The sequence below is a fragment of the Mobula hypostoma genome, chromosome 16 (genome assembly GCF_963921235.1).
Source record: "Mobula hypostoma chromosome 16, sMobHyp1.1, whole genome shotgun sequence".
In the NCBI taxonomy this organism is placed as follows: domain Eukaryota; kingdom Metazoa; phylum Chordata; class Chondrichthyes; order Myliobatiformes; family Myliobatidae; genus Mobula; species Mobula hypostoma.
In genome coordinates, this window is record NC_086112.1 from 46,868,905 (window position 1) to 46,895,951 (window position 27,047).

Sequence of the window (27,047 nt, forward strand, 5' to 3'; positions counted from 1 at the left end):
TGCCTTCATCTTATATAACTCTTCCAAAATTAGATATGTTTTTATAAGATCCCCTCTCATTCTTTTAAATACAGTGATTGTAACCCCAGGCAACACATTCTCTCCTCACCGTTAACCCCCTCATACCCCCTCATATTCAGAGCCAACCTTGCAAACCTCTTTTGTAAACATAAAACTTCACAGGAAAATAAGAGTGAAATTAGAGAAGTATTTGCCAGTAGTATTTTTTTTCTTTCATTAACATTTTCTGCCTTGTTGGTGCTGCCCAACCCCCCCCCCATGAATAAATAATAAAAGATTATTAGGAACAGGGGATGACCATGGACACCTCAAGTCTAGTCTGCCAGCAAGTCTAGTTCATAGCTTATCCATTTACCTAACTTTGGTTCATTGTGCTTGGTAGCCCCCACTTAACAAATCTACTTTGGGAAGATGCCAAACTATAGCTTGTGGTAACAGATGGACTCATTATAATAAGCATCTTGACTGTGGTCGCCACTGCTTCGTGTAGCAATTCAGTCCCCAGGGTCTAGTGATATAAATGTACAAGTGTATTTGTGGAAAAGGTGAAAAGAGAACATGAGTAAATGTGAAAAATTGCATTTTGAGGTAAGAGATGACACCAAAAATAAAGGAGGCTCCTGGTTAAAGCAGAAATATTGGCATTTTGACTTGTGAGTTCTGATTCTAGCTTGTACAAAGGCTAACGGTCCTCTTACCCTCAGACAGCTTTGTGGTTCACTTTTCTGTTGCATATATTTTCAAATGTTGTATCGACTCTTCCGGCAACAAAACCCCCATGGAGAAGAAGAGCATGACAATAGGTCTGAGGTTAATTTTTCACCCTAATTTCTAATAAAACGAAGAAAGCTTAATCAATATAAAAAAGCTAAATCTCTGTTCAGTGAGGTACAAGGTTTCAGGTATTAGTTTAATGTGATGTAACATAAGTTGAATTTTGTTTGTTTCAGCTGCGTGATCTGCAGAAACTCAGCCACTTAGATCTGTCCTCGAACCAGTTTCTGAGCATGCCCATTTGTGTTCTTCGGATGTCCAAGCTCAAGAGTCTGGATCTTAGCAGCAATAAACTGAAGGAACTTCCTCAGGATCTGAACAGGTATCTTCTTCACCAGAATCTACGAATGGTGCAAAACGTGAAGTGGCCAAGTATAGGACACAACTTATATTTGCCATATCTTGAAAGAAGATTTTCTCCATGAAATTACCTTCAGTGTAGCTTCAAACCCAGTCCAAATTAAACTAATTGCAGACTCGAGTAAATGAGCAAATCTACTGATTAGCAAGTTTCATATTACCTGCCCTTGGGATTGTAACTACTTACCATTACCCTGGCAGCCATTTCTTCCCACTGGGACCTCTGTACTTGTGCCAAGTTAAACCTGCCACAGGCTCAGCAATCTTGTCCCCCAACATGGGAGGTGAGAATTCAGGGCAAGTATACACCGTCCCAATGGACTCCATGCATTGTTCACCTGCACAGGTTATATTTCCTAGGACAAGCTGTTAACTCCCGAAGAAGGTTACAAATTAGTTGAGTTCAAGTGTCAAATTTATGTTCAGTTAAGTACATTAAATGCTGGCAACTCCCAGAGGATAGCTTATCTCCAGAGTCCAAACTATGCAGATTTGTTTTAAACCCTCTTGCTGAAGTTGTTTGTGAAATCTATCTGGGCAATCTCAACCCAGATTCTAAAAGGCATTTATTTTTTTTCCATTACAGTCAACCTCGTGTCAAATACCCATAATTTTTCTCCCACTGGCAATCTATTCCAAAGAAAACGAGCACCAATCCCTGCAGTGGTCACAAACTTCCAATTAGAAAAACATCCTCCCGCAGCTTGTCTCCTATCATCAGGCTAATTTTGGACAAATTAATTAGTTTGCCTTGTATTCTATGTGCCTCAATGTTTGGGCCAGCACCATGAGAAACCATGTCAAATGCCTTACCACAATCCGTATGTACCACCTTGCCTTTATCAGTTTTTTAAGCTACCTTTTTAACTCAATGACATTAGTGAGATAGGATTTATCCCTTTCCCAGATACACACAAAGCCATTCTGTCCATCTCAGATCAGATCCTATGTTTCCAGATGTACAGAAATACTACCCCTTCAATTTAGAGCTGCAGTGACCCAAGTCAATTCTAATTTCCAGAAAAGTTCTCAGTGGACTTTACACTTTCTGACTGTGACTACCTAGGTTTCCCCTAGAAGCCCTGCTTGCTCCACATCCCAAAGGTGCCTGGGCTGGTAGCTTAATTAGCCACTGTAAGTTGTCCCTAAGTTATAATATGTTCCTCAGAATAGGAGTTATGAAATTACCTCAACTTTCAACTTTCCTGCTGAGCTCCATGCGGAGTCCCATGCTGGACTGTACTTAAGAAAAAGTTCAAAATTCAAAGTAAAATTATTATCGAAGTGCATACAGTATACAACCCTGAGATTCATGTTCTTGCGGGCATTCACAGTAAATGCGAGAAACAAAATAGGAGTAATGAAAGACCACACCCAACAGGATGGACAGATAACAAACTTTGCAAATACAAAAAGAAAGAAAAAGAAAATAATAAAAAAAATTGAGAACATAAGATGAAGAGTCCTTGAAAGTGAGTTCATAGGTTGTGAGAACAGTTCAGTGATGGGTTGAGTGAAGTTTATTGAAGCTGTCCCCTCTGGTTCAGGAGCCTCCTGGTTGAGGGGACATAACTGTTCCTGAACCTGGTGGTGTGGGACCTGAAGCCCCTGTACCTCATTCCCGATAGCAACAGCAAGAAGAGAACATGACCTGGGTGTTGGTGGTATTTGATAATAGATGTTGCATTCCTGAGACAGCACTCTGTGTAGATGTGCTCAATGGTGGGGAAGGTCTTTACCTGTGATAGATTGGGCTGTATCCATTACTTTTTGTAGGCTTTTCTGTTCAAGGGCACTGACATGATGAACTCAGTCAATATACTCTCCACCACACATCTATAGTAGTTTGTCAAAGTTTTAGACAACATGCTGAATCTTCGCAATCTTTTAAGAAAGTAGAGGCACTGCTCTGCTTTCTTTGTAATGGCATTTACGTGCCGGCCCAAGGGCGGATCTTCTGAAATGCTAACACCAAGGAATTTGCTGTCCCACTCTATCTCTGATCCCCTGATGAGGACTGGCTCATGGGTCTCATGTTCCTCCTCCTGAAGTCAATAATCATATTTTTGGTCTTGCTGACATTGAATGAGAGGTTGTTGCTGTGGTACCCCTGACACAATTTTTCAATCTCCCTCCTGTATGCTGATTCGTCACCACCTTTGATTCAACCAATGACAGTGGTGACATCAGCAAACTTAAATATGGCATTGGGGCTGTGCTCAGCCTCACAGACATAAGTGTAAAGCAAGCAGAGCAGGAGATTGAAAAGGTTGGCTAAGTATCCAATTGGTGCAGGATTACTGTGGTCAGATTTATAGGTACCCCCAACACGGTGGGTCGTACATGGGAAGTATCTTCTACTTGCCCATTTTACCACAAAGCATACCGTGGATTTTAAATATGACTCCTTAAGGTCATCGAGTCATAAACTCCTACACCACAGAACCAAATCTAGTGGTCCACCATGATCATACCCACCACTGTAGTTATCAATCCATAGACTTCTCTACCTTGACAATTCAAGTGTATGTGCAGATCCTTTATAGATGTTGTGGGAGTATGTGCCTCTCCCACCTCCTCAGGCAGTACTGTCCAGGTTCCAATCACTCGTTGAGTGAAAAAATTTTCTCCTTTAATTCCCCCACCTTATACTCACGTCTTCATGTTTTAAACACCCTCACCAAATCAAAAAGATCCTTACTATCTATCCCTCTCACAATTCTGTATATCTTTATCAAGTCTCCCATCAGCTCCCTCCATTCCAGAAAAAGCAAATCCAGCATATCCATACACGTGAAATATTCCAGTCCAGGCTAAATCCTGGTGAACCTTCTGTGCACCCTCTTCAGCTCAATTGCATCCTTGCTATAGTATTGCGACCACACAACAGATAAGAATTAGCCAGTGTTTTATAAACTTTGCTTTTGAAATAGCTGTATAAAAGAAGTAAGACAATTAATTTCAAGAACTCTGCTCTCCATTCTGATTCCAGGCCATTTACACAATACAATGTGGCCTGTTGCCACTGGAACAGAACTGTATAATTAGGCCAATAATATTAAAATGAAAATGCATTCATTTACATTTTCTAAAATCCAGTCTTTGTTTTGGATGCAAACTTCTACAAATGTACAGTGGGGAGCATTCTGATTGGCTGCATCGCCATCTGGTATGGGGTGGGGGGGACCACTGCACAGGATCGAAGTAAGTTGCAGAAACTTGTAAAATTAGTCAGCTCCATCATGGGTACCAGCCGCTGTAGAAACCAAGACATCTTCAAGAAGCAGTGCCTTAGAAAGGCGGCGATCATCATTAAAGATCTCCACCAGTCAGCACTTGCTCTCTTCTCATTGTTATGATTGGGAAGGAGGCACACACTCAGTGACTGAGGGACAGCTTCTTCCCCTCTGCCATCCAATTTCTAAATGAACATTGAACCCATGAACACTACCTCAGTACTTCTTGTTTCTGGTTTTTTTTGGTCTTCTTATTTTAACTTCACTATTTAATAGGCATGTATATATTTACAGTAATTCAGTTTTTTGTCTCTATATTTACTTATCATGTATTTCATTGCAACATAGCCATAATGTTAACAAATTTCTTGACATATGCTGGTGATATTAAACCTGATCCTGATTCCGATTATTTAAAAAAATGCTGTAATTGAGGTGAGATGACCAGGCTGTCCATTGGGGTATTCACCGCAATGTAGAGCTGAAGATGACGTTAACATTGTGCATTCTCTCTCACATTCTGCATAGACTCAGTGAACTCCAGTCCCTGTTCCTTCAGAAGAACAAGATGACCTACCTATCCAGAGTCTTGTGTAGAATGCCTAGTCTAAAGATGTTAGTTGTCAGTGGCGATGACATCAAGAACATGCCATCTGCTCTTTTGACGGATCCCAATCTAAAGTAAGTGTGGCATTATAATCTTTGATTTTGTTATTATTAAAAATATTTTCCTTTATTTTCCTTCATTATGTCTCTCCTTAATTACCCTTTTGCTTAAAAGTCAATGGAAGCTGAAAATTTAAGTGATCCATTTCTGTTGTTAGTTATGAGGTACTCCTGCACATTAGCCTGCCAACAGAAGGATGTATGGATTATCCAGAAGAATGCAGATGGATTCAGCTGATTGTTACTTTATGAAGTGCAGAATACTGCTTCATTGGGTGACTGAGTTCATTATTGTTGGTGCACATGATTGAGCAAAGCTTACCAAATGAATAACAAATAATGATAGCAGAAATGACAGAAATTCTCCTACAAGCATGTTAATTATTTGAATTGGGATAAAACAAGACAGCAGCTCCTACATCGAGGCATTCATAAGTCAACAACACTCTACATACTGACTACAGCAAATTGTACCCAAAAATCGTACAAAATATGGTTGAGGGAATCAATACTAACAAGGAGTAGGAGAATAGTTGGAAGCATCAACATAACATGATCGGTAGATTTTAAGAAAGCCATTAGAGGCAAGGAGCAACGTAGATGAACTTAATTGAGGAAGGTGTGGCACAGACTAAAGTTTCTGACACTGGTAATCTAACGGAGGTGCAAGATATGGAGTAAGCTAAAACTAAAAATGTGGATGACACGGAACTTCAAGAGATTTTACTGAAATAGCTTCCATAGTGATTTGAGACTGAACATATGGAGGTTAATACTGGAACAACATTAATTTCAAACAGCTCCTTTAGGAACTAACTTCAAGGTTTAGCAATCTCATATAGTCAAATAGATTTATTGCATTGTTTCTGGCTATGGGTTATGTTTGGACAAATGCATGGCACAGAAAGCACTTGAGTAAAATGATTTATTTAAGTTGTCTTTGCCTTTGTTATTGGCCGCAGAGGAATGTTCAACAGGAGAGTGTATAGCAATTAACAGTTTAATGAAATGAGCAATAAACATACTCTTTACTCACTGGAATAGGGAGTGTAGCTTCAACAAAACCAAACTGAAACTATCTTAAGAGAACAAAAGCTAAGAAAAATTATCACAGGTGGGATGATCAATATTGTAAACCAGTGGAGTGGAGAAAGAAGAATACTTCATTCATATGGATTTAAGAAGATTTTTGGCAGACGATTATTGACGTACATATCTATCATAAATAAAGAGGTACAATATTTCTTACATTCATTTTTACATCTATTTTGTTTTGTCATGATGTGGGTCACAGCAGATTTCTGGCCAGGAGCACAATACAACAGTTTACATGAGTAACTGAAGTTGCATGTAGTTGACCGAAGCGTTGTATTGCTTTTGTAAAGTTCCCAGCTCAGAATTCTTAAGGCATGATCGTCCAAGTGAAATTGTTCAAGTGAGACAGAATTTATAGTTGGTGCCTTTTTGCTAAAAATCCGCTCCTAAATTGTGAGGGGCTTAGAGGAATCTACACAAGGACAGATTGTCTAGCAGTGCAACAATGGTGTACTTCACACCAAAGAAACTAAACTCAAAATGTTATTCTGGGGACCATATTGGGCTCTGGAGTTCCCTGTGGGCTTTCCTGTTCTTGGGATATCTCCATTTTGGCATTTTTAGAAAGTGTTTTTTTTTTGTCACCTGTCCTGCTGTCTTTTTGTGTGGCTCATGGTCAGAATGTTTTAGGATAATGTTCTTTTGGGATATTTTGGAGAATCTAGTTACATTGAAGAAGTTTTTGAAGGAAAGAAATGAAGTATTGATTTAATATTAATACTTTTCAAATACTATACATTTTAGGCCTTCCCAAAGCACATTCTAACTAGTAAAAATAAAATTGGCATGAAGCTACTGTTCTAATATAAGTCTTCCACAAACAGTGATGTTAAATGAGTGATAAATAGAGAAATAATGCCAGGGAAACTCATATATCCAACTGGAAAAAGCAAATATGGCCTCGATTTAATGCCCTACACAAAAATGGAGAATCTTCAAATGTGCAGCACCTCTGTGCTTCTGCAAAGCAGCATAATCCTGGATTTGTGTTCTTAAGGAAGTTTCCAGCAAAATGGATGAAGGCAAGGCAATGGATGTTGTCCACATGGACCTTAGCAAGGCATTTGACAAGGTCTGCATGGGAGGTAGATCAAGAAGGTTCAGCTCAGCATTCGAGATGAGGTGGTAAATAGGATTAGATATTGGCTTTGTAAGCCAACCAGAGAGTGGTAGTAGATGTTTGGCTCTCTGACTGGAGGCCTGTGACTAGTGGAGTGCCACAGGGACCGATGCTGGCTCCATTGTTGTTTGTCATCTATATCAACTATCTGGTTGATAATGTGGTTATCAACAAATTTGTGGATGGCACTAACATTAGAAGTGTAGTGGAGAGCAAGAAAGACTCTAATTGGTTGCAGTGAGTTCTGTACCAGCTGGAAAAATGGACTGAAAGATGGCAGTTGGAATTTAATGCAGACAAGTGCAAGGTGTTGCATTTCGGTAGGACCAATCAGGGTAGGTCTTACACAATGAACGGTAGGGCACTGAGGAGTGTGGTAGAACAAAGGGATCTAGAAATATTGGTCCATAATTCATTGAAAGTAGCATCGCAGGTTTATAGGTTTGTAAAGAAAGCTTTTGGCATATACGCCTTCATAAATCAAAGTATTGAGTACAGGACATTGGATGTTATATGGAAGTTGTATCAGACATTGGTGAAGCTTAATTTGGAGTACTGTGCGCAGTATTGGCCACCTACCTACAGGAAGGATGTAATTAAGTTAGAAGGAGTGCAGAGAAAACTTACAAGGATGTTGCCGGGTCTGGAGGACCTGAGTTATATGAAAAGATTGAATACGTTAGGACTTTATTCCTTGGAACGCAGAATGAATGTTTACAAAATTAAGAGAGACTAGACAACGGGGTGACCTGTTGAGAGAAGGGTAGTGCAGTCTGATATGACTAGAATGAACATTAAATTTTTCTGAATGCTATTGCTATCTCTTTGATTTGGAAATTAAAGAAGAAAAACTCAGTTTATTAAAGAAGAAAGATGAATAACAAGACAAATATGTGACCAGAATGAACATTAAATATCCATGAAGTAAATTTGAAAGCAGCGGGCTTGCTGGTTCAGTTCTGGAATTAAACGTCCGATGTAATGATGGATTTGGCCTTGAATAATCAGAGAGGGATTCCATCGATTCCTAGTTGGAATGACTTCTTTGGCACCAAAGGATGTCATTTGGAAGAGGCAATTGTATTGCCTGATGTTCTTCCTGAACTCATTTGCAATAGGTTCATCATTGCTGTACAAATTGAGGAGTTCATTAAGTAGAGGCTGCAAATTGCCTATCCTGATCTTTCCCTTCATACAGCAAAAATGTGTGGTTTCTCCAGTGAGTAGGAAGGCACGACAGTGAGGGCATACTGTGGTCATTGAACCAACATCAGCAGAAATGTGACAGCGTGCAAGTCGTGCATTTTGCCTTGCTCTTTCTCTGTCGAGGTATTGTCGTCGAAAGCGGCCATTGTCGTCTTCAGCAACTCTCACAATAATTACTCGGTCCCGCACATTCTTGAGTTGATCTTTTCTTTCCTCCTGTCTCTTCCTCTCTCCTCCTTCTCTGCCTGTTTTTGTCATTCTGGAGACACACAGCCCTTTCGTCCTTCGTCTCTTCAACCATTTGTTCTTTCTCTCTGATCCTGGAGTCGTGTGGCCCTGGCCTGATCGGATTCTTGTTCTCTCCTCCGTCAGTGCCTATTGTTGTCATTTTGGAGACGTGCATGCCTCTCCACTCTGTCTCGTCTTCTCTCAACGTTTTTGTCCTGACTCTTTGATCCTGGAGTCGTGCGGCCCTGGCCTCATCCGATTGTTGTTCTCTCCCTCCCCTTGCCGCTTCCCGACGACGTTTGGTGTCATCTCTTGACCATAATGTCCCCTTCTCTTTCCACGTGGCATAATTAGGCTATCCATATATTTTTACCCTAATGCTTGATAGAAGATAGGAAGCAGTAACACCAAAGCCTCCAAGCTGCTGAAGCTGGCCGTACGCATGCGTCAGGCTGTGGCGTCACAGTCTCCATGGAAGATTGAAGTGGCTCTGTGAGCATCGTGAGGCGCAGCTGAGGCTAGCCGTGCGCATGCGTCGGGCTGTGATGTCCCGATTTCCATGATGGCTGATCGGGTCTCGGGTGAAAGGCAGCCTGTTGATTTTTGGCAAATGAGCAATTTTATACAAATATATAACCCTGAACTTTGCCTGCATTCTGTAAGTTAGCGCATTTTAATTCGATTTAGCCAAAAAAGGTGCTGCTGTAATGCACCGTTTGCGCTAATTGGAGGTCACAAACAGACAAACAGGCAGAGTGTCACGTGACTGGCAACAATGCATATAGAAATGAGTCAAGTTTTATAAACAAATAAACATCTATTAAACTCTGCTCCACATTAGTAAAAAGATAAACAAACGAAAACCTTAACCGGAAGTAAACTGCTGTGCAGCCATTTAACAGACCGCCAATCTCAGTACTAGTTCTTAAAGCGGTAAATGCGAACACAGTATTAAAGTTGTAATTTGGAACACAGTTCTTAGAATGGTAAATTTGAAAGTCCAAGAGATTTATACAGTCAATTAGGAGAGACTTTCCTAAAGTAAAGAATTCCTCGAAAACTTGAGGTTACTGCTGATCCCAGCTGGAACCTGCCTTGACTGCAGGATTCACGATGATGGAAATTAAATGGTTTAAAGGAGCTGACCTTTTCCTCTGTAGAATAGACACTGCACAAACTTTTCTGCTTTAGCAGAGGTTATCTCATGCAGATCACTCTTTCTTGAATGAAGATTCAATAATGGTCAATCCTCTCTAATACCGCCGAACGATATCAGCTTTACTTGACTCCTTCAGGTTCCGTACCTTAGTAATGTCTTCACTCTCCAATACTACTGAAAAGGTACACCAACAAAGCTGGCAGCTATTGGTGAAACTGCCAGCCCAACACTTCTGTACCTTACAATAGAAAGTAAAACGCAGTTTTAAAACTAAACTGCGTCATGGGATGAATAGGCAACCTAGCGGAGTATCTGACTGACGATCTAACCGAAAACTAACTGCGTCACCAGGGGCCTCCCCTTTATACCCGTGGTGGACATGTCATCACATGACCTCACATCGGTGGGAAAATTACATCGGGTGACCTCCAAAAGACCATTACATCATGCTCATCAGCTACTCAATTACATCATGGTCATAAGACAGTCACAAGATATCCATGAGGTTTAACACAGAGCATGAGAATTTTAGCAGTATATAGATATAGCAGACATTTTTTTACCGATTTTGGATGGGATCACAACTAGAGGTCATGGGTTAAGGGTAAAAGGTGAAAAGTTTAAGGGGAACATGAGGGGAAACTTTTTCACTCAGAGGGCTGTGAGATTGTGGAATGAGCTGCCAGTGCAAGTGGTGCATGTAAGCTCGAGTTCAACATTTAAGAGAAGTACATGGATGACAGCAGTATGGAGGGCTATGGTCTGATGTAGATCGATGGGAGTAGGCAGTTTAAATGGCTTGGCACAGACTAGGTGGGCCGAAGGGCCTGTTTCTGTGCTGTATTTTCTATGATTCTATGACTCTAATTATTAGAAACGGGAATGTGTCCTAGACCACGTATGCAACATTCATCATCTAAGATCCCCACCATCCATCTCATGCCCTCTTCTCACTACTACCATTGAAGAGGAGGTACAAAAGCCTTAGATCCCACACCACCAGGTTCAAGAACAGCTGATACCCTACAATCATCAGGTTCCTGAAATAGTGTGGATAAATTCATGCACCATTAGTCCGAAATAAAACTGCAATCTAAAGTCTCACTTTCAAGGATTCTTTACAACTCATGATCTCAGTATTATTCTTATTTGCCCAGTTTGCCTTCTTTTGCATATTGATTGCTTGTTACTCTTTGACTGTTTATTTATAGCTCTTCATAAAACTCTATTGAAGTTATTTTTTCCCCCGTAAGTACCTGAAAGAAAATGACTGTCAAGGTAGTATACAACAACATACAGTATATGTACTTTGAAAATAAATTTACTTTGAATTTTCTTTCTGTTAACAATTATCAATCCATGTCAACTAATTCCACATATCCTAACCTTGGTAATCAAACTACTGCCTAAATCCTTCTCAAAATTTAAATATACCATATCCACTGATTCTCCCTCATCTTCTCCTTGACAAATTCTAATTGGTTGTGATTCACTATTTCCTTTTCATAACTCTAAGTTAATTCTGAATAAATCATTTTTCTGACTGAATATCATATCCTTTTGTTTTAAATTCCAGCATTTTCCAAGGAAGGCTAGTAGGTCCATCTTTCCCTGCTTTCTCTCCTCTTCCCTTCTTAAATGGTAGTGTCACATGTGTCACCCTTCAGTTGCCAGAAAAGTCTCAGAATGGAAGATGTTAACTTGTGCATCCATTATCTCCATAACCACCTCTTTCAAAGCTTTGAGATGTACTATACTGTGCAAACATCTTAGGCACGTAAATACAGTATATAGCTAGGGTGCCTGAGACTTTTTCACAGTACTATAGGAATTTTATGTATTACAGTGTACTGCTACCACAAAATAAAACAAATTTCATGACATATGTGAGTGATGATAAACCCAATCCTGATATAGGTCTCTTTTGTAGACTGCAAGTGGGAAGTGGGGAATCATGTTTGGGAAAAAGGGAAGGGAGTGGGAAACACCACAGAGACATTCTGAAATGATCAATAAATCAATTGTTTGGAATCAAATGACCTTATCTGGGATCTCATTGTTGGGTGTGCCTGCACCTGCGCCACAAATTGCCCCAGCACTCTTTCTCTTCCACCTGTCCCAGTCTCCTCCCGTGGTGCTCCACCCTCGCCATTCCCAGCATTTGCCAATGACGCATAATTACTGTGCAAATATCTTAGGCACTCTCGTCAAAGTTTCATGGAAATAGTTATAAAAAAGAAAAGCTACAATTTAATTGAGTAACAAATTATGTATTTAAATGAAATACAGGACAAATTAGAACACTATCAATGCTACCACAGTACTATAAAACTATTTGTTCTTAACAGTTACCGATGGAGGAACTCAGCGTACATTGCCACATTCCTCCAATGGACTGTAAATTAACAAAATCGATGCAGATACCTACTCTAGATAATGGAGTGACGTCATACAATGCTTTTGACGATTGCATTCTCCATATCTTCATTTTCATTGTAACATTCAAGACAATTGTCTATACCTTCAGATTCTTCATAGTTGGTGAAGTAGTGAAATCATTTCATTTTACCTTCCGGCTGTTTCTGGCATGGCTAAGCCTGAACGCTTGAAAACACAATAAGCAAAACAATTCTAAATTGTTTTAGTGCTTATTTCTCACTGATTATCAGTGACAAAAATCACTGTCTTTTGAACACAAGCACACACAACTAGCACTGTTTAAAAACTGTTCACTCTACGTACAGAGTAGTGTCTAACACACATCTGACGGTAGTCAGAAACTGTTCAACAACAGTCTCCTGTCCCAATTAAGTGGCATAGTGTTCCAAATAAACAAATGGCATCCCAGCTATTTCCTTGATTAGCTTTTCTTATTTTAAGAGTTGGCCCAAATTAGCTGCTGTCCCAATTAACTGAAGGCCCAAACTGTGGATTAGCTATTATCCACTGTATACAATCCATACTGAAAGGAGCTACTTGACTATTGAGAGAGTGGAGTACCGCTGATGCTGTGATTTTTAACTGTAATGGTAACATATGGCCCCATCTCCTCTGTTCTTAAGAGTTGTGCTTCAAAATCCCACACCACAAGATTTAGGAGAATTAGAACACAATGAGTTTAGGTGATTTTCATTTCCACTAATACTGCCAATGAAAGAATAATTAAAAGAAAGTGAATTTTCTTATTTTTCATGAGAAAACACTTCATGTTTTGATATTTTTATGAATTAAAATGTCATGAGTAAATCAAATAATGATGAAAACCCAACTAAGGATTATGTATGTTCCTGTCCTTCACCAGATACATTAATCTTCGAGAAAATCCACTTGACAGTATTGGAGATATTTCAATTAGTGAAATATTTGAAGATGATGAATATGAAGAATTTGAAAAAGATTTGATGCACACATACTTTCAGGATTTGGAAGAAAGAGGCAAGTACTCAATTGGTTTTGTTTATTTGTTTATACGTTGGAGTTTTTAGTTTGTGAAACTAGAAAAGTTTAGGTTCTAGCTCAGCAAAATTAGAATGAGTAGGAAAGATGAATAAAAAGTGAGAAGAGATGGTACAGTGGTAGTATCAGCATAATTTGCTTTAAAATATTTCCAGTTGTAAGGGGGAAAGACTAAGCATGTGTTGTTCCATTTTGTTCTTTAGCATGATCTTTCTGAGTGGAGAGTGGAATGTTTGGGAAAGGTTGGTGGGATTGGATTAGGAGGTCACCACACCAAAAGTAGCTACAATCAGAATCAGAATTGAGATCATGTTCAGGTCTATTATCACCGACATGTGACGTGAAATTTATTAACTTAGCAGCAGCAGTTCAATGTAATACGTAATATCAAAGAGTAAAAAATAAAATAATAAGAACAATAAATAAATAAGTAAATCAGTTACAGTATATGTATATTGAATAGATTTAAAACATGCAAAAAACAGAAATACTGTCCTACTAAAAAAAAGTGCTGTAGTGTCCAGAAGTTCAACGTCCACTTAGGAATCAGATGGCAGAGGGGAAGAGCTGTTCCTGAATCGCTGAGTGTGTGCCTTCAGGTTTCTGTACCTCTGACCTGATGGTAACAGTGAGAAAAGGGCATGCCCTGGGTGCTGGAGGTCCTTAATAATGGATGCTGCCTTTCTGAGACCCCGCTCCCTAAAGATATCCTGGGTACTTTGTAGGCTAGTACCCAAGATGGAGCTGACTAGATTTACAACCCTCTGCAGCTTCTTTCGGTCCTGTGCAGTAGCCCCCCCCCCCCCAATACCAGACAGTGATGCAGCCTGTCAGAATGCTCTCTACTGTACAACTATAGAAGTTTACGAGTGTATTTGTTGACATGCCAAATCTCTTCAACCTCCTAATGAAGTAGAGCCACTGTCTTGCCTTCTTTATTACTACATCGATATGTTGGGACCAGGTTAGATCCTCAGAGATCTTGACACCCAGGAACTTGAAACTGCTCACTCTCTCCACTTCTGATCGCTCTATGAGGATTGGTATGTGTTCCTTCGTCTTACCCTTCCGCAAGTCCACAATCAGCTTTCGTCTTACTTGCATTGAATGCCAGGTCTTTGCTGCAGCACCACTCCACTAGTTGGCATATCTTACTCCTGTACGCCCTCTCATCACCACCTGAGATTCTACCAACAATGGTTACACCATGTTACGTACCCCGTAACTGGGTTGCCAAACCAGCAGAAATGGATCACTCAGTTGGAGTCTGGATTACTAGAACTAAGAAAGTTTTATTAAAGAAACAAGCAACACAGTACTCTAATCAAAAGGATAATGAATGCAACAGTTCAGCACTGATAAACATACATGTACACAGAATTCAGATAACAGGATCAATCAAGCTCTATCGTTGTCTAGGGGTAAATGACCAGTTTCAAAGTGACGCAAAGTTCAGTTAAATTTAGTTCAGTTCAGTTCGCAGTAATCGCTGCCATGGGAGATGGACAGTGTGGGGGAAGGAGAGAGAGAGCAAAAACAAATGAATATTCAAAACGGCTTCCACACACAGACCTTCGCAGTCAGCTTTCGGACGAGTCCTTTGTGATGTCATCTGAGGTCACCGACGGTGACCCCTCCGTTTCCAGATACGATCGTTTCCCTGCGTTGAACCTGGCACCCAGGCAAGGGTGGACACACACCAGGTTCCTGCCGATCGTGCCTTTCCACCCTGAGCGTCTAAGGCTTGATCCCGCGATCAGCCGTCCAAAAGCTTCCCACCAACTTGTGAGAGGCACACTGCTTCCAGGGTCTCGTTACCTCGGGTGTCGTGTGTGTGTTGCCTTAGCGAACCTGTCCCTTTTTATCCCCCTGCTGGGGTATTGCCTGTCCATCACTTCAAACAGTTCAGGGTTCAAAGGGGGAGCCGCTCTTGACAGCTTCCTCCTTCTGTTACTCTCTCTCCCGTCCCTTCATTACACATCTCCAAATGCTGCTCCATTGTTTTCCTTATCTCTCTCTCTCTCCTGAAGACAGGTGGCAGACCAACTGCTGATCCCACTGGTGCCAGCACAAGACAGCTAACATCTTAATCTATGTGTACTCTTGTCACAACCATCAGTAAATTTATAGATGGTATTTGAGCTACGCCTAGACACGCAGTCATATGTATATAGAGAGTAGAGCAGTGGGCTAAGCACACACCCCTGAGGTGCACCAGAGTTGATTGTCAGCGAGGAGAAGATATTATCAGCTATCCACACAGATTGTGGTCTTCCAGTTAGGAAGTTGAGGATCCAATTGCAGAGGGAGGTACAGAGGCCTAGGTTCTGCAACTTCTCAATCAGGATTGTGGGAATGAGGGTAATAAATGCTAAGCTATAGTCGATGAACAGCATCCTGACATAGGTGTTTGTGTTGTCCAGTGGTCTAAAGCTGTGTGGAGAGCCATTGAGATTTTGTCTGTTGTTGACCTGTTGTGGTGATAGGCAAATTGCAAAGGGTCCAGGTCCTTGCTGAGGCAGGAGTTCAGTCTAGTCATGTCCAACCTCTCAAAGCATTTCACCATTGTAGATGCTAGTGCTCCCAGGCGATAGTCATTAAGGCAGCTCACGTTATTCTTCTTGGGCACTGGTATAATTGTTGCCTTTTTGAAGCAAGTGGGAACTTCCGCCTGTAGCAATGAGAGGTTGAAAATGTCCTTGAATACTCCCGCTAGTTGGTTGGCACAGGTTTTCAGAGCCTTACTATGTACTCCATCCGGACTTTCCACATTGCGAGGGTTCACTCTCTTTAAAGACAGCCTGAGACAGAGATCACAGGGTCATCAGGGATCTTCACAGCTGTGGTTGTGTTCTCCCTTTCAATACTGTAAGCTGCAATTTAAAAAATGCAAAAGAGGAACAAAGAGGTAAGTGGCTTGCATTTCCCCAATCCAGTCCCTACAATAATAACAAGATTTTTAAAACAATATCTTAACTTTCTCAGATCCAAAGACATATACATTTCTTCTAAAAGAAATTGAATCTGTCTCCCTACTTAAACTTAGTATTTGACTACTATAGTAAATAAAACAATTCACGTTCCAAGCCTTCCCTGGTATTGTTCCCCAACTCTTCCTCCACTACATTGACGACTGCATTAGTTGCTTCATGCAGCAATTTCATCAACTTTGCCTCTAACTTCCACCCTGCACTTAAATTCACTTGGTCCATCTCTGACACCTTCCTCCCCTTTCATGATCTCTCTGTCTCCATCTCTGGAGGTAAACTGTCAACAGACATTTTTTATAAACCTACTGATTCCCACAGTTCACCATACCACTTCCCACCCATCTCCTGTAAAAATGCTATTCCCTTTTCTCAGTTCCTTCACTTCTGCCGCATCTGTTCCCAGGATGTGGCTTTCCTTTCCAGGATATTAGTGATTTCCTCCTTCTTCAAACAATGGGGTTTCCCTCCCTCCACTATTGATGCTGCCCTCACCCGCATCTCCTCCATTTCCTGAACATCCGTGCTCACCCCAACTTCTCACCACCTTAACGGTGATAGAATTCCTCTTGTCCTTACCTACCACCCCATGAGCCGACGCATCCAACACATCCTCCTCCGCAACTTCTGCTATCTCTAAAGAGATTCTACCACTAAACATATTATTACTTACCACCCCCCCCCCACCCTGCTTTCCCCAGGGATTTCTCCGTCCACGATTCCCTTGTCTATACATCCCTCCCCACTAATCTTCCTCCCGGCATGTATCCCTGCAAGCAGCCTAAGTGATACACCTGCCCGTACACCTCCTCCCTCACGTCCATTCAGGGCCCCAAACGGTCCCTCCAGGTGAGGCAACTCTCCACCTGACAATCTGCTGGGCTCGTCTATTGTGTCCCGATGCGGACTCCTCTACATCAGTGAGACCTGTTGTAAATTTGTGGACTGCTTTGTCAAACATCTCCGCTCCACCTTCCAGAAGTAGAATTTCCCAGTGGCCAAACAGTTTAATTCCGATTCCCATTCACATTCCGACATGTTGGTCCATGGCCTCCTCTAGTGCCAAGATGAGGCCACCCTCAGGGTGGAGGAGTAACACTTTACATTCCATCTGGGTAACCTCCAACCTGATGGTATGAAAATCAATGTCTCCTTCCGGTAAAAAAATTACCTCCCCCTCCCCTCTTCCTCTCTTGCAACTCTGGCATTTTATTTCTTCTCATCTGCTTATCACCTCCTTCTGGGTCCCCTGCTCCTTCCTTTTCTTATATGGTCTACCCTCCTTTCCTATCAGATCCTTTTTTCTCCAGCCCTTCTCCTTTCCCACCCACCTAGCTTCACCTATCATCTTCCATCTAGCCTCCTTCCCCTCCTCCCACCTTTTTTTATTCTGGCGTTTTCCCCTTTCCTTTTCAGTCCTGAAGAACGTTGACTGCTCATTCATTTCCATAGATGCTGCCTGACTTGCTGAGTTCCTCCAGCGTTTTGTGTGTGCTATTATATTTTATGAATGGTTTGCCCCGGAGTTTTGAAAAGTCATGTACAAACGTAATTTAATGAGGTTGTTTACATCCCCAGCAGCTGCTGGGAACACTTGACATGTATATTGTTGCAATATTTTATCCCTAGTGCTAGTTGTAACATTTTAATTCATTTATAAAAATTAATTGAAGTCTGGCAGATTCAATAAAAGATTAGTGATCCATTCCATTAGTTTATTTTGTCAGCAAAATTATTACTTGATGATATAAAACAACGCTGTTTTTTTGTTTCAACTGCAGAAACAGCACCAACCTACACAACAAGAGTGTCTCTAAGCCTTCAGCTCTGACAACATTTGGCATCATATTTCACCAATATATGCAAAGGATCTCAATCAAATTTAAGAATGATGATGCTTTGTCCAGAACTTATCTACTGAATTAGAAGCTGCCTTCAAGTGATCTCATCATGCTATTTTAAAAACTGAAGTCAGATTTGTGAAATTGAAATTAGAAAGTAGTTTTATTATAGATATGCTGCTTTTATTTGTGGCACGGTTCAGTAGCTGCCTATAACATGAGCTGTTGATTGGAGTTTCATGACCAAATGTTAAAGGTGAGGAGTATTGACATAATCAAAAGTAATGAAGGGAACTATGACTTGATCTGGATGTCAACAATGTGTATGTATTATAGTAACTTAGATATAACAGAAGATTCTGAAGAAATATGTGCAGTTTCTACAATTTTATTAATCTAAATTCTATTTCTCATTTTATCACAATTGTAATCACAATTAGAAAGTTATTTTACACACATAAGGATTTTTTTCTTCATCTTGTCTATTAGAAACTAGGAGATTTAGATTTGCAGTTGGCCAGTATTCACTAGTTTATTCCTGTTTAACTGAAGAATTAATCAATGTTAAATATATAATAGTATAATTAAGACTCTCCCAGGTATTCCCCAAGCTTCTTCAATGTTTCCACCACCTAAAAACTTGTCAGGTGGAAAAAATATTCTCACCCCTGGTATAACTCCTCTCTTCTCCTGTTGGGGGGAGAAATTTGTCTCTGGTTTGAAGCTCTAAACATATGAGTACATCAGTCACTTGTTGTAGTCACCTCCATATAGGACATTTCATTCAGCTGATGTCAATGGAATGTGCTGGAGGTTAGTACAGCTGGTACCAATACCCTCTCAGCACTAATCACTAGTGGTGACATTCTGCCCTGTGGTCATCAAAGTTAAATTTCTTCAATCACTTAATACATTTTTCAGCTGTCTTAGTGTAAGTTCTCAGCATTTTGATTTTTCTACAAGTTTTCTTTCCCTGTAATGAACAACAATTTGACTTCTGCTCTTAACAAAATGAGCCTGGATAAAACTAACATGGAAGAGGTCTGTCCCAATTGATAATAGAACTGCTGAATAGTGAAGATTAGGGCAGCAGTCCTTATTTATTCAAATAGTTTTCTTCTCTGCATTCTCCTGGAAGCTTTCGGGGAATATAGTTCATGCTAGCAGGAAAAGTTTTAAAAAATGATGGCATCTCTTTTTATTATGCCAAGTGTAGAAATCTCATTTACTGCTGAAGGCAATACAAAAACATTTAATTTACAGCCTGTTCCCAGCATGCATATTGGAATAGCATCACAACAATTGCAATTTGTCAGAAACTCATTGTAATGAGAATTTGTTATCTATATCAACAATCTGGATGTAATGTGGTTAACTGGATCAGCAAATTTGCAAACGACACCAAAATTGGGGGTGTAGTGGACAGCAAAGAAGACTACCAGAGTTTGCAGCGAGATCTGGACCAGGTGCAAAAATGGACTGAAAAATAGCAGATGGAATTTAATGCAGAGAAGTGAGGGGTGTTGCACTTCAGTAGGACCAGTGAAGGTAGGTCTTACACAGTGAAAAACAGGGCACTGAGGAGTGCTGTAGAATAAAGAGATCTGGGAATACAGGTCAATAATTCATTGAAAGTGGCATAATCAATAGATAGGGTTGTAAAGAAAGCTTTTGGCACACTGGTCTTAATAAATCAAAGTATTGAATACTGGAGATGGAATGTTATGTTGAAATTGTATGAGACATTAGTAAGGCTTAATTTGGAGTATTTTGTGCAGTTTGATCACCTGCCTACAGGAAAGATGAAAATAGGGTTGAAAGAGTACAGAGAAAATTTATAAGGATGTTGTCGGGACTGGAAGACCTGAGTTATAAGGAATGACTGAATAGTTAGGACTTTATTTCTTGGAATGTAGAAGATTGAGAGGAGATTTTTCAGAGGTATACAAAATTATGAGGAGTAGGTAGGGTAAATATAAGCAGGCTTTTTTCCACTGAGGTTGGGTGGGACAACACTAGAGATCATAGGTTAAGCGTGAAAGGTGAAAAGTTTAAGGGAAACATGAGGTAAACTTCTTCACTCAGAGGGTTTTGAGGTTGTGGAATGAACTGTCAGTTCAAGTGGTGCATGAGAGCTCAATTTCAGCATTTATGAGAAGTTTGGATAGGTACATGGATGGTAGGGGTATGGAGGGCTATTGTCCCAGTGCAGGTCGATGGGAGAAGGCAGTGTAAATAGTTTGGCATGGACTAGATGGGCCAAGGGGCAGGTTTCTGTGCTGTACTTTTCTATGTCTCTCTGATTCCAAAAATCAGATACTCCGTTTTTTTTTTGCTTTTAGCTTAAGTAGATTGCACACCATGCTAACACACAAATAAGCTAAATTGAATTGATTTTGGCACTATACTTAAATATTGTAAAAATATATTATTCCAGGATAAATGGATTGTTTCAATAAAGGATCTCATTGCTTTAGTTAGTTCACTGTGTGAAGTGATAAGATAAAGAATGTTGTAATTCCACTGAACTGGGGGGGCTCCTTATTGCAAGTAGGGGAGGAGCATTTGCAGAGTTCCCGTTTTGAATTTGCTATCTAATAATCTCTTGCAGAATTTCTTCAGCAGAATATTAGATGTGGATTAGTCCAATCCTGTAGATGTCCAATCACATTTACAGTCCACAATCATTTGAAAAGAACAGCCATTTGAATGAAATATGAGGGTTCTATCATCTGTGGAGCTTAATCCCATTCTCTTCAGGAGAAGAAACATGAGGAAAAATAGAAAAAGTGCAAATTAAATTGCAAAAGATGTCAACCAATGACACATATGCTTGAATATCTTTTACCATTTTGCAAATACTTTCTCTAAAACATGAGCAACTCAGTTTTCGTAATTATATTATTACATTGTAAAATTTATTTTTGCATTTTTTCTTATAATAGTGCACAGAGCTATGATAAATTATGTATTAAAATGAATGATAATTACTTGAAATTACTGATTTGTTGAATGTTAATAAGTGCTGATAAATGCTTATTGCAAAATATCATTAATTCTTATGTACTTAAAATGTAATTATAAACAGAATACTGCCAAGAACTCATATTGTTCTGTGATAATTTTCCATAATTTACTGCTAAGTACTTATGACACATCAAAGCTGTACAGCAATCAATATATGTACTGAATAAGGGGAGTTCTCTTTAGGAAAGTACTAGAAAAGGCTAGAAAAAAGATTGATTGATGAACCAACCAAATTATGCCTGACAATTTTTTCCAGAAAAAATCAGGCAATGAAATCACAATAATGCTCCTCTCTTCCAGAAAGATATTTGTTCAGCAAAGCTGCAAAAAACTTACTGCTGTAAATTATGGCTAAGATTGCTAAGTCCTGTAGGTTGTTGGTACAATACCATAAATTATAGATCACACTTGCTTCTCATATCAGCTGAGCTTAACACAGTATCTTTAATTTGAAGCTTGCAAACAGAAGAATATTTTGTAACATGATGTACTGAAGCTTAAAATGTGTTTTTCAAGAGCAGGACAGCCAATAATGTTAGGCTGAGGATTTCTTCCATCATGCCCTGCATTGCCAGCCTGAGAACTGCAAATACCTTTGCAAAGGATGCAAATCTGAAATAAATACAGAAAATGTTGGAAATATTCTGCAGATCACACCTGTGAAATAAAATTGAGTAAGTATTTCATGTTAATGGCCTATTATCAGAATTTTGAGAAGGTTAACTCACTGAGCATTGGGTATAGAATTGTCATTAACTTCTACTTTACATGCTATTTTAATAAAGAAGGATATGCTTTGCATATTGGGTGCACAGCACAGAAATAGGCTGCACAAAATGCAGGTCAGGCAGCATCTACGGAAATGAATAAACTGTCAATGTTTCGGGCCAAGACCCTTTTTGAGTACTGAGAAAGAAAGGGGGAAATACCAGAATAAAAAAGTGGGCGGAGGGGAAGGAAGCCAGCTGGAAGGTGATAGGTGAAGCCAAGTGGGAGGAAGAGGTCAAGGGCTGGAGAAAAAGGAATCTGGTAGGAGAGGAGAGTGGACCGTAGGAGAAAGGAAAGGAGGAGGGACCCAGGGGAATTAGCAGGCAGGTGATTAAGAGGTAAAGGTCAGAGTGGGGAATAGAGGAGGGAGGAAATTAGGTCACCAGAAGGAGAATACAATATTCAAGCCATCAGCTTGGAGGGTACCAAGATGGAATATAAGGTGTTGCTCCTCCACCCTGAGGTTGACCTCATCTTGGCACGAGAGGAGGCCATGGACCAACATGTTGGAATAGGAATTAAAATGTTTGGCCACTGGGAAGTGAGTTTGCCTTGAATTTCCAGCATCTTCAGATGTTCTTGTGTTACAGAAACAGGAATTTCAGCCTAAATGGCCATGATGGTAGAAGCTTCATTTTTATGCACCCTGCACTTTGGAGAAACCAGCAATACAACAGAACAATAAATGCTGTTTGACTTTGGATAAATTCACTGGCTCTGCTTGTAGGATTGTCAGATGTGTAACAATGATCCCATGGATGATATTACAAAGATCTTTTGGAATGGACCTATGCAACAAATAAGTTGTGAATCCAAATCAGTGGTGGAAGATGTACGCTCTAGAAATTGGGTCCCCATATCAACATCCCATTGACCAAAGAGATCATTGGTTGAGTCATCTGTATTCTATGACTTCAAGAGCAGACTTAGGAATTTTGCAACGAATGAACACTTCCTGTCTCCTTTTTTAAAACTATTTAACACATAGCAAACAAGCGCTTCAGATGCATGTAAAACTATTAGCTGTAAGTTCCCCGGTAAGTGACACAGCAGCTGCTCTGGAAATATATTGTTGTTCCATCATTATCACTGTCTAGATAATACATTAAAGGAGTATCTTCTGTAGCAGTTCAAAAAGGAAGCTCACTGCCACTACCTCAAAGGCAATTAGCATGGAAAATGCTGGCCTTGCCAGTGACTACCAGATCTCAACAAATTAATGTGTAAGAAAAGTACAATGGCAAATGTCAGGAATCCTAGGATTACCGCATTTTGAACAAAGCTTAAGAAGTTCAACAATATCCAAGACAATGCAGTCTACCTGGCTGATACCAAATCCGCCAACCTAAACATTCACCATCCATTTTACACCATTGCCTCAACATGTACTAAATTAACTTGCCAAGGCTCCTACACCAGCATCCTCCAGACAGGGAAATGTGCAACAGAGACACGGGGTTCTCCAAAACGTATCCTGAAAAATTATGTAAATATGGAAGTTAGGAATGCGTATACATGTCTGCCACATAACTTTAAGGATCCAGGTGCCTTAGGCTAGACATTTAAAATTCCTGAGGAAGGGCAGGCATGTGCATGCATCTGTAATGTCCAAATATACATGTTTGTTTCTAGATACTTTTGTTCTTGAACTGCTCCCAAACGTGTGATAATTACCAACCTAAAAGAACCAAGTCGTAGGTGATTGGAACCACACATGTTGGTTCTCCTCCAAGTCATGCACCACCCCGACTTGAGAATGTGTTCCTTCATTGCCACTGGGTTTAAATCCTCATAATCTCTATTTAACAGAATCAGAATCAGGTTTGATATTAGTGGCATATGTTCTGAAATCTGTTGCATTCCGGCAGCAGTACAATGCAAATAATAGAAATAAACTGTGAATTACAGTATATATATAAAATGGTTAAATTAAATAAGCAATGCAAAAATAGAAATAAAAAAGTGATATAGTGTTCATGGGTTCAATGTCCATTTAGAAATCGGGTGGCAGAGGGGAAGAAGCTGTTCCTGAGACATTGAGTGTGTGCCTTCAGGTTTCTGTACCTCATTCCAGATGGTAGCAATGAGAAAAGGGCATGTCCTGGGTGACGGGGTACTTTATTGATGGATGCCACCTTTCTGGGGCATCACTCCTTGAAGATGTACTGGATACCATGGAGGCACTATGAGGATCTAGTGAGGAGCAACAGTCCAAGCAACAGCTCACTCTCATCTACTCAAGATTAATTAGAGGTGGTTAATAAATTCAGGCTTTCCTCTCCCCATTCCCCTCTTGTGTTGTAAACATCAATGATTGGCCAAGATGCAATAAAGAAATACATAAAGGCAATTGTTTAGCGTTTACTGCCAGATTGCACTGATTGTTCAAATAGGGCTGAGAATATTACAAAATTGATATGAAGCTACTTAAATATATGAGAGCATAACACAAATTGAATGCCTCCTGGAAAATGGGACTGGTAAAAAACGAGTGCTATATTAATCCCCCCTATGGCACATAAACATTATGCACTATTGTAAATGTTGTGTAGAACTAAATCTGAGTATTAAATTTAGCACTAAACACTAATAATAGAAAGAGATAGAAAACATAAAATGGACATCATGATTTTTCAATGAAATGTACAATGAGTTACTTCAAAGGATTCAAAGGTTTCAAAGGTACATTTAATGTCAGGGAAATGTATATAATATACATCCTGAAGTGCTTTTTCTTTGCAACCATCCATGAAAACAGAAGAGTGCCCCAAAGAATAAATGATAGTTAAATGTTAAGAACCCCAAATTCCCCCCAGCTCTCCTCCCCCTCCTGCGTAAGAGGCTGGAAGCAACGATCTCCTCTCCCCCCACTGGCAAAAAAAAGCATCAGCAATCCCGCCACCGAGCACTCAAGCATGCAAAGGAACAGCAAAGACACAGGCTTGCAGTACTCCAAAGCCTACGCGTTCACCTGGTATTCGACATACCACAGGTTCTCTCGCTCCCTAATAAGGGAGAAAGAGATGTCTCCATTTTCACAGCGAGAGGGGAAGACATAAAAAAAACTTGCTGGTTTACGAGGTTAAAAGTCTGTTGCATCGCTTTTTCCGAGCTCTGTGCCCAAAGATCTCAGGTCTCTGGGCACACAGCCGAAGATCTTCCGGCTCCCACGACACACCGGTCTGTTGGGACACTGACCTTCGATCCGCCTCTCCAGAGCACCGAGATCCTAGGCTCCAAATGCAAGCCGAACTCTTAAGCCGCACCCTTGGCATGTCGGATAACAGCAAGAGTGGGTCCCATTCCGCAAAGAACAGTGTGTAACTCCAGGTCAGGGTCTTCAAAAGAACCCTGAAAGGGAAAAATAGAGATATTAAAGATGGAAATAGAGGTGTTTCTGAAGATGTAAGCAAAGAAGTTGGCGTTTAGCACCATCTTGACTAAGCTCTGCCCTCCGAATGTTGTTTTCATGTGCACACAATTTCCTAGTATAAAACGACAAATAATTTTTGCACTGTCTCTCCATGGTTTTAGACAGCAATGGATTACAGAAGACCTACTTAACAGTTGGAGTTGGCATTTTGCCTTCTAAACTTATTTAACATTAGGATCATATGTAAATGAGCAAAGAAAGCCCAGGTGTGTAACCTGATGTTCACTTCAATTTATTATACTACATTCTCTGATTTGACCTCCACATTCCACAGATTTTCAGCTTTGCTTTTTGCCTTCCACAGACATCCTGGGATTGAAAACTCGCTGTGTGGAGAAATTTCATTGGATGTTAAATGTGCTGCAATCACACAATGGTGCAGTGTTTGAATGAACAAATTTACTGTGGCACCAGAACAAGTACTGACTGAGATAATAATAGAATTGTTCAGTGACCTATTAAATACTGTTCAAACTATATCGGAGTACTTTTGCAGAGCTTGACTATACCTCTTCCCACCCTGTCTCCGTAAAAATGCTACTCACTTTTATCAGTTCCTTCATCTCCACAGCATCTGCTCCCAGGATGAGGCTTTCCTTTCCAGGACATCTGAGATGTCTTCCTTCTTCAAGGAACAGGGTTTCCATTCCTCCACCGTTGATGCTGCCCTCACCTGTATCTCCTCTATTTCCTGGACATTCGTGCTCACCCCATCTTCCCACTGCCTTAACTGTGATAGTGTTCCTCTTGTCTTTAACTACCACTCCGTGACGTTCCGCATCCAACACATCATCTTCTGCAACTTCCACCATCTGCAAAGCGATCCTACCACCAAACTCATCGTACCTCCCCCACCCCGACCTCTCCACTTTCCACAGGGATCACACCTTCCATGATTCCCTTGTCAATTCGTCCCTCGCTACTAACCTCCCTGCTGCTATTTATTCCTGCAAGCGGTCAAAGTGTTACACCTGCCCACCTCACCTTCTCCCTCACTTCCATTCAGGGCACCAACAATCCTTCCAAGTGAAGCAACACTTCACCTGTGAATCTGCTGGGTTGTCTATTGTGTCCGGTGCTCCCGATGCGGTCTCCTCTACATTGGTGAGACCCATTGTAAACTGGGGGACTGCTTTGTTGTGCACCTTTACTCCATCTGCCAAAAGTGGAACTTCCCAGTGTCCAAACATTTTAATTCTGATTCCCATTCCCGTTCTGACATGTCAGTCCATGGCTTCCTCTTGTGCCAGGGTGGAGGAGCAACACCTTATATTCCATCTGTGTAGCCTCCAACCTGATGTCTCCTTCAGGTGGAAAGATATTCCCTATCCCCTCTTACCCCCTTTTTCTATTCCCCACTCTGGCCTCTTGCCTGTTCTCACCTGCCTATCCCCTCCTCCTTCCTTTCTCCTATGATCCACTCTCCTATCACATTCCTTCCTCTCCAGCCCTTTATCTCTCGACCCACCTGGCTTCACCTATCATCTTCTAGCTTGTCTGCCTACCCCTCCCCCCACCTTTTTATTCTGGCATCTTCCCTCTTCCTTTCCTGTCCTGAAGAAGAGTCTCAGCCCAAAACATTGACCGTTCATTACCATAGGTATTGTATTTGTAAGTAGGTACCGTGCACAATCCTGATTTGATGGAGACAGATGTGAGAGCATGGAGGA

At 40.5% G+C, this 27,047-nt stretch overlaps 1 protein-coding gene across 3 annotated transcripts in view; it reads left to right on the forward strand.

Annotated features, from left to right (window-relative positions):
- Window positions 1-21,567, forward strand: part of lrrc2 (leucine rich repeat containing 2) — a 59,137-nt gene extending 37,570 nt beyond the window's left edge. Inside the window, exons 6-10 of one of the 3 annotated variants that reach the window (XR_010020656.1) lie at window positions 972-1,117; window positions 4,920-5,072; window positions 13,167-13,300; window positions 18,090-18,405; window positions 20,761-21,567. Coding sequence is in view for 2 of the 3 variants with exons in the window: in XM_063069190.1 (XP_062925260.1) it covers window positions 972-1,117; window positions 4,920-5,072; window positions 13,167-13,300; window positions 18,090-18,139 (483 nt within the window). In the remaining variant the exon portion in view is untranslated. Of the gene's footprint in view, window positions 1-971; window positions 1,118-4,919; window positions 5,073-13,166; window positions 13,301-18,089 lie in introns of all 3 variants that reach the window. The other 2 variants (XM_063069190.1, XM_063069191.1) reach the window with 2 other exon arrangements.
- The last annotated feature ends 5,480 nt before the right edge of the window (window positions 21,568-27,047 follow it).